The sequence below is a fragment of the Garra rufa genome, chromosome 25 (assembly GCF_049309525.1).
Source record: "Garra rufa chromosome 25, GarRuf1.0, whole genome shotgun sequence".
Taxonomy (NCBI): domain Eukaryota; kingdom Metazoa; phylum Chordata; class Actinopteri; order Cypriniformes; family Cyprinidae; genus Garra; species Garra rufa.
Window position 1 is genome coordinate 19,149,505 of NC_133385.1, and position 8,964 is coordinate 19,158,468.

Consider the following 8,964-nt stretch of genomic DNA (forward strand, 5'->3'; position numbering starts at 1 on the left):
GTTCACCCAAAAGTGAAAATTCTGTTATTAATTACTCGCCCTTATGTTGTTCCGAACTCGTAAGACCTTCGTTCATCTTCAGAACACAAATTAAATTATTATTTTTTTTAATCTGAGAGTCTTCTGACCCTATATAGACCGCAACTCAACTACCACATTCAAGACTCAGAAAGGTAGTAAGAACATTGTTAAAAATAGTCATCAGTGGTTCAACCGTAATGTTATGAAGCTACGAAAATACTTTTTGTGGGCAAAGAAAACAAAAATAACTACTTTATTCAACAATTCCTTCTCTTTTGTGCCAGTTTTCGCCCCACGTTTTGCACACAAAAAGTATTCTCTCGGATTTTATCAAAAATATCTTCATTTGTGTTCTGAAGATGAACAAAGGTCTTACGGGGTTGGAACGACTTGAGGGTGACTAATTAAAGACACAATTTTCATTTTTGGGTGAATTATCCCTTTAAGTTAAAAGTCTGACGACACGCTTGCCAAAAAAAGTTACGTGCATAAGTTGAATTGCTTGATGAACGTTAAAGTTAACTGCAGTGACGTTATGTCTAGAGCTCGCACTAAAAGCTCTAGCTTTCGTCCTTAATGCACTTTTGCCTGCTAACTGCAGGCTAGCTGCATGGCTAATTCAGTTACTTCAATGGGCAGCTTGCCTGCATGGCTCCCCAGCCAGCAAAATCGAACATTGTGGCTTTTTTCCACATCGCCATTTGCTTATAATGACGAACCGCACTCTCCACCTGCTTTTGTGAAAGCCGTTTTTGTCTCACGCTGCTTTGGAGATCATAAGTGACATTTTATGTCTCCAGAACTTTTAAAATGTTTGTTGTTACTGGATAAAAGGAGCAATTAATAGCATGAATGCTATAACTTATGCACGTATAAACACATGGAGCTTGGGGTGCGTGGATTTTTAAATCAAACCCATATTTGTTGTAGCCGCCAATGTGGGTTCATATCCATAAAAGATCCAATAGACATTTTTATTGGCAGTGTTGCAAGTCATGTTGATGTACCTGATCCCAGAACAGCAATAAATGATCTCTTTATGGTTGTGGGATGAGTTTGTTTCTGGCTAGGTACACTAGGGTGCTGTTTGTGTACACAAGCACCAGCTGTCCTGCTTTGTGTTTGAGGCTTTTCCCAGCAGCTTTCTGATGGGGTTTGATGTTCTTCCTGCCAGTTGTCTCTCTCGCTGTTATAAACATCAGCTGATTTCTAGTAAAGAAACATTTCATTGGAGCATCTGAGGATTGAGCCCTGGGAATCTTTTTCAGTGCCAAAAGCCGATCTCTCTCTTTTATTTAAAATATGCTTTATGGCTATTTAATGATGTTAGTTTTGCAATTTATTCCTGTTGAGTTTGTTTGGGTAATGATATTTTGTTTTTGGTTTCTGTTCTTTTGACGCCCACACATGCACATCACTCAATTTGCTCCCTTTGCTTACAGGAGGCGACAAAGTGATTGATGTCATCGATGTGGCCCGGCAAGCAGACAGCAAAATGAAACTGAGTGCATTTGTGAAGTATTATTACAGCCCTCAGCGGCCCAAAGTCCTCAACGTCATCAGTCTGGAGTTTTCAGACACCAAGTAAGTAATGTTGGAGACAAAGGTGCTTTGCCTGCGTATAGAAATTAAATTTTAATGGTAACCTAAATGTCTTGTGCTTAGGATGGCAGAGCTGGTGGTGGTCCCTGATATTGCTCAGAAGATGTCTTGGGTGGAGAACTACTGGCCTGATGACTCTTACTTTCCCAAGCCCTTTGTGCAAAAGTACTGCTTAATGGGCGTGAAGGACAGTTATACCGACTTCCATATTGATTTTGGGGGCACATCTGTGTGGTACCATGTCCTGTGGGTAAGTTCACATGATGAATGTTTGAACTTCTAATTTATTAGAAAATCCTGACAAAAAATGTGTCATGGTTTCCACAGACTTTAAAAGTATCCCCCCGCAAAAAAAAGAAAATTCTGTCATTAATTACTCTCCCTCATGTTCAACCTGTAAGACCTTCGTTCATCTTCAGAACATAAATCAAGATTCTTTTGTTGAAATCTGAAAGCTTTTTGACCCTGCATAGACAGCAACGCCACTAACATGTTCAAGACCCAGAAATGCAAGGACAAAGAAAACAAAAATAACGACTTTATTCAACAATTTCTTCTATTCCGTGTCAGTCTTTGACGCGCGTTCAGAGCCATGGTACATGGTATGTGAACGTGCGTCAAAGACTGACACGGACTATTTTAACGATGTCCTTACTACCTTTCTGTGCCTTGAATGTGTCAGTTGCGTTGCTGTCTATACAGGGTCAGAAAGCTTAATTTGTGTTTCGAAGATGATCAAAGGTCTTACGAGTTTGGAACAACATGAGGGTGTTGTATTTACAGAATACAGAATTGTATTTTTGGGTGAACTATCCCTTTAAGCTGTTTTGGTGAAGGAATGGCTGCTCCAAATTTTGCTTTGCCCTCACAGGAATAAATTACGTTTTAAAATGTATATCAAAATCGAAACCAGTTATTGTAAATTGTAATAATATTTCATGATATTACAGTTTTTACAGTTTTTTTTTTTTTTTTATCAAATAAATGCAGCCTTGGTGAGCATGAGAGGCCTTTTCCAAAAACAAAAGAAAAACAAACTTGACCCCATATTTTTTAACAATAATGTAACTTATGTTCCTTATTTATTTTTATTTTTTTCAAACATTTGCTGAATTATTTGACACCAACTAATATAGGGATGTATATAGAATAATTAGAATATAGAATAATTAATGACTTCTTAACACTCTTGCCTCTAGGGAGAGAAGATTTTTTACTTGATAAAGCCGACTCCAGCCAACCTTGCACTATATGAGGAGTGGAGCTCATCTCCAAACCAGAGCGAAGAGTTCTTCGGGGCGAAAGTGGACAAGTGCTACAAGTGTGTTGTGCGGCAGGGAACAACACTTCTGATCCCTACAGGTTAGTATTTTATTTTATTTTATTTTATTTTATTTTAATTTAATACAATTATTTAATTTTATATTGATGACATTAATTGGTGATAATAAAATAGAAATAAAATGAATAGGCTTTTTTTCTTTTTTGAAGTTCAAAAATAAATTATATGTGACCCTGGACCACAAAACCAGTCTTAAAGGAAAAGTTCACTTCCAGAACAAAAATGTGTACTCAACCCATTGTCATCCAAGATGTTCACGTTCTTCTTTCTTCAGTCGTAAAGAAATTATGTTAATTATGTATACTTTTTAACCTTAAACGCTCATCTTGTCTTGCTCTGCTTGAACTGTTTTTTTCCAGTTCAGGAGAATCATCTTATTTTCTCCCTCAACTCAAAAAATCATTTCAAAATCATCCTACATCACTGCAGAAGTACCAACCCAGTGTTTGCAAAGTGAACATGCAAAGAAAATAAACACCCTTAACAAAAAAGGTAAAACAGCGATGTAGGATGATTTTGAAGTTGAGGGAGAAAATGAGATCGGAGGTTTTTTGATATCGGAATCGTTTTAAAGCCGCATTTAAACTGCATTTTGGAAGATCAAACTCGGGGCACCATAGAAGTCCACTATATGGAGAGAAATCCTGAAATGTTTTCCTCAGTTTTTTTTTTTACAACTGAAGAAAGAAAGACATAAATTATCTGTAAACTTTTGTTCTGGACGTGAACGTCCCTCATGTCGCTCCAAACCAGTAAGACTTTTGTTCACCTTTGGAACACAAATTAAGCTATTTCGATAAAATCCGAAAGCTTTCTGACGCTGCATAGACAGCAACACAACTACCACGTTCAAGACCCAAAAAGGTAGTAAGGACATCAATAAAATAGTCTGTGTGACATTGGAGATTCAACCGTAATGTTATGAAACTACAAGAATACTTTTGTTTACTCTCATGAACACTCGTCGAAGACTGACACAGAAGAGAAGAAATTGTTGAATAAAGTCGTTATTTTTGTTTTCTTTCAGCACAAAAACTATTCTCATAGCTTTATAACATTACGGTTGAACCACTGTTGTCACATGGACGGCATTGCTGTCTATGCAGAGTCAGAAAGCTCTTGGATTTCATCCAAAATATCTTAATTTGTGTTTTGAAGATGAACGAAGGTCTTACGGGTTTGAAACAACATGAGGGTGAATAATTAATGACAGAATTAAAATTTTTGGGTGAACTATCCCTTGAAAAACAGTCATCATTTGATTTTCTAGTAGTGCAAAAATGACACATCACCTTCGAGGAAAAAAAAGCAAGTATTATGTTTATCTCAGGACTTTTTACTGACAACGGATGTTGGCGCAGGAGGAACCGTAGAGTAACTGGTATTCCACTTATTGTGGAGCAGCTGTCTTTAATGTCTTTTAATGGTTTCACAGGAAGGCCAGGGCTGATTTGTGCTCTTCGTTTCAGGTTCAGACGTAGCAGGACCGAGCAGAAACTCTTACCACCCAGAAAGCCACATGAATCTGAGCAATGTGTTATCCAGTTTGATACTAATGGTTCATTAGTGAAGCTCCAAAGCCTTTTTTGAGTTACAGTACTCATATGAATTCATATCTTCTATGAAGTCATAAAATAGGTTATATATGGGTGGTATTATAAATCTGAATCTACATCTGCTTTATGAAACCCCACACTCAAAATGAGCAGGTTCGGGATATGTGGTCTTAAATGAATCTGGTTTCCAGCTGTGTTGATGGCACTAGCAGACAGGTTTAAGACCGTGAGATCCTACACGTCCCCCCGCTGTGAGACAGACTTCAAAAGTGCTTCAAAACCTAGTTGCTCATTGTCGGGGCTCTGTCTCTGAATCGAATGTATATGTATGCATTCCCACACTTTGCATGTGGCCTATATGTTTGAGCGTAGACAGGAAGTCGTGGATGTAGTTGACAGACTGGTTGTTTGGTGGGCTCTGCAGTGGTTTTGAAACACTCTGGGGGTTTGATTCAGCTCGGCAGATCTCAGTTAGCCGTATAATCGCTGCAATGGATGGCCCACCCAGCAAACATATGTCAAGTTTTGGTTTAAAGTCGTGTGCATTTATACAAGCATGTTTTTGAGGTGTTGGAGTGACATTTCTATGAACTTGAAGTCTGAATTGTCCAAAACCTTTCAGTGGATTTTGTGAAATCTCTTTTGGCCCAGTTTTGCTGTATAGCGGATATGAATGGGCTGCTGTCGGCTAAGGGACAGCTGCAGTACAGAGCAGATGCCTGGATGTGTCGGCATCTGTCGGTCAGCTGTTGACACACTCTTGACCTCTCTTGCAGGATGGATCCATGCGGTTCTCACCTCTCAGGATTGCATGGCTTTTGGAGGAAACTTCCTCCACAACCTCAACATAGGCATGCAGCTCAGGTGAGTGAGCACTTTCACTTTATTAAGACCTCATGAAATTAGAAGTGAAGTGCTGTGGCTTTTATTAAGTCTTTTTGCTTTGACGGCATCCGACCAATTACATTTGTACATTTTTTCTTCGTACAAAAGCAACAAAGCAAAAATTTAAATTGGAAAAAATTAAAATGTTAATAATAGTAATTATTATTACAAAAACAATAAAGCAAAAATGATATTATTAATAATAATAATAATAATAATAACATAATAATAATAATAATAATAATAGTAGTAGTTATTACAAAAGCAACCAAGCAAAAATGAAATTGGGAAAAAAACTGTTGTTATTATTACAAAAGCAACAGTTGACATTGGATAAAATAAAGTTATTCATCATTATCATTATTATTATTATTATTATTATTATTATTATGAATAATTATCAGTAGTAGTAGTACTAGTAGTGGTATTATTATTATTATTATTATTATTATTATTATTATTATTATTGTTGTTGTTGTTGTTGTTATTATTACAAAAGTAAAGCAAAAATGAAATTGGGGGGAAAAAATGTTATTAATAATTGTTGTTGTTGATTATTATTATTATTATTAATTATAATAATAATAATAGTTTTTTACAATTTCATTTTTCCTTTGTTGCTTTTGCAATAATATTAATAATGTAATTAATAATAATAATAATAATAATAATAATAATAATTCTTATTAATATTATTATTATTATTATTATTATTATTATTTAATAACAAAAGCAACAAACCTGGAAATTGGATCAAATAAAGTTGTTGTTGTTGTTTGTTATTATTATTATTATTATTATTATTATTATTATTCCTGTTATCGTTGTTATAATTGTTAGAATAATAATAATTATTATAATAATAATAATTATTATTATTATTATTATTATTATTATACTTTTTCCAATTTCATTTTTGCTTTGTTGCTTTTGTAATAATAATAATAATAGTAATAATATGAATTATTATTATTATTATTATTATTATTATTATTATTATTAATGAATAATAATATTCCAAAAGCAAAAATAAAAATATAATGATGATAATAATTTATTATTATTATTATTATTATTATTAAAGCGGAAATTAAATTGGAACAAATAACGTTAATAATAATAATTCAAACTTTTATAAAGTTATAAAAACAATAATATAATAATTATTTTATTGTAGTAATAATAATAAAATCATACAAAAAGTAATGTTAATATAATATATAATATAGTCAACCTTGGAAACTAATTCAGTGAAAAATTGTCTTATTTACTGTATGGAATTTTTTTTATTTTTTCAAATAAGCGTATTGTTTTTGGAGTTGTGTATATTGTATCTCCGAGTGTAATCAATTCTGTGCTCATATTAGGTGCTATGAGATGGAGCGGCGTCTAAAAACTCCAGACCTCTTTAAGTTTCCTTATTTTGAGGCCATTTGTTGGTATGTAGCGAAGAATCTGCTGGAGACTCTCAAAGGTACATCATCTTAAATCAGCATGTCAATACGGAGCACTTAAATCACTGACATGCTGCCACTCCGTTCCCAAGTGTCCCTCCTAATCGACTGTTTATTGTCTGTCATCAGAATCTCGAGAAGATAACTGCCTGCCTCCAGAATACCTAATCAAGGGAGTGAAAGCTTTGATTACTGCACTGAGGAACTGGCTGAAGAGAGAGGTGAGGGAAATATCACATCTTCAGATTAAACCTAAACTTTTAGCTAAATAAATGACTCTTCAGTCATCTCATTGTTCATTGCAATCTCTGATGGAATAATGAGGGCAAGGGCGTCCCGCAAGGGGCCAATATCTGGTGTCAGTGGTTCTGGGTGGGAACCTGAGGTTTGCTATGTGGCACAAACCCCTTATTGTCTGCCATGTGTGCTCATCTTCCTCAGGTCACAGAGCCAGCCAGCGAGGTCCCTGACCATATCAGACCCAACCATCTCATTAAAATGCTCACCAAGGAAATCCAGTACCTTGAGGTAAGCCAGACTACTTGAAACGTACTAGAATTTGCTTACCTGGACAGTAAAGTCTAAAAAAATACTTTTACAGTTTAAATGTTGTAGGTTATTTACTTTTTTAAATAAAGGAAAAATCTAATCAAATCGGTGGCAATAGCCTTGTAGGCAGCACGCTGCCATAGCGCTAATGTGAGATTGAATCCCAGCTCATGGACCTTCTTTGGACTATGAGGGGCACCATTATTTTGCTATATAATGCATTCCTAGTGATGAGGAGAAAAGAATACGAAGATGCCTGTGGACGAATAAAACTTCCAAAAGGCCTGCTTCTTTGTTCTCTCCACTTTAGTTCTGATGCTTTTGAGGTTTTTAGTAAACCACAGCTACTGACAGAGCTTACAAACGGCAGAGACAAGAAATGCTAGATGCCATCCTGGCAGGATGTAAACATGCCATGCCGGAAGGATTTGGAAGCGGGTTCACGAGTCATTTGATTTAAATAGGAACTTCAGAACAGGTTTATGAATCTTTTGCTTCAGATCGGAACTTCGGAGTGCGAATCACAAATAATTTAATTTAGATCAGGATTTCAGAGCAGGTTCGCAAATCATTTAATTTAGATAGGAAGTTCAGAGCAGGTTTATGAATCTTTTGCCTTAGATCAGAACTTCGGAGCGTTGATCGCAAATTATTTGATTTCAAAGCGGGTTCAAAAGTAATTTGATTTAGTAGAATTAATATATCGCGAATTATATCGGAACTTCTGAGCAGGTTTGTGAAACTTTTGCTTCATCTAGAAAATTCGGAGCGTGGATTACGAATCATTTGATTTTTCGAAGTGGGTTCACAAGTCATTTGATTTAGATTGGAACCTCGGAGCGGGTTTGTGAAACTTTTGCTTCAGATCTGAACTTCGGAGCACGTATCGCAAATCATTTGATTTAGATCCGAACTTCGGAGCAGGTTCATGAGTCTTTTGCTTTGAATCGAAACTACTGAGAGCAGATCGATAATCATTTGATTTAGATCCAAACTTTGGAGGGAGGTTTGTGAATCTTTTGCTGCAGATCATAATTTCGGAGTGTGGCTCACAAATAATTTGATTTTGATTGGAATTTCAGAGTGGGTTCACGAATCATTTGATTTAGTTCAGAATTTTGTGTATCATTTTATTATTAAATTATTATTATTATTATTATTATTATTATTATTATATATTATTATATTATATTTTTATTATATATATACTGTACAGACCAAAAGTTTGGGCACACCTTCTCATTCAGGTGTGTCCAAACTTTTGGTCTGTACTGTAGTTATGAATTCAACTGAAAAAACTTGTGAAAAATATCTTTCAGGTGGTCAAATAGCAAATAGCAAATAGTGGAGCTCTGCAGCCACCTACTGGTAAAAATTATTTATTTTACTTTTAAAACTGGATTTTCCAAAAGATGGGCAAAAATCTTACACTAAACCATGTGAAATTATCCATGTTATCTCCATGAATTAAAGTTAGAAATGTGGGTCTTTTAAAATTCTAAGTGAATTTTACATAAAAAAGCAGTTTTTGTATAAAACCCATTTAAAAAATATT

General features: G+C 35.0%; 1 protein-coding gene across 1 annotated transcript in view; it reads left to right on the forward strand.

The window, feature by feature from the left end:
• The window catches only part of kdm7ab (lysine (K)-specific demethylase 7Ab), a 31,525-nt gene extending 24,119 nt beyond the window's left edge, over nucleotides 1-7,406 (forward strand). The window contains exons 5-11 of the mRNA XM_073831621.1: nucleotides 1,464-1,605; nucleotides 1,687-1,873; nucleotides 2,823-2,985; nucleotides 5,298-5,385; nucleotides 6,774-6,880; nucleotides 6,990-7,081; nucleotides 7,302-7,406. Coding sequence (XP_073687722.1) covers nucleotides 1,464-1,605; nucleotides 1,687-1,873; nucleotides 2,823-2,985; nucleotides 5,298-5,385; nucleotides 6,774-6,880; nucleotides 6,990-7,081; nucleotides 7,302-7,406 — 884 coding nt within the window. The remainder of the gene's footprint in view (nucleotides 1-1,463; nucleotides 1,606-1,686; nucleotides 1,874-2,822; nucleotides 2,986-5,297; nucleotides 5,386-6,773; nucleotides 6,881-6,989; nucleotides 7,082-7,301) is intronic.
• The last annotated feature ends 1,558 nt before the right edge of the window (nucleotides 7,407-8,964 follow it).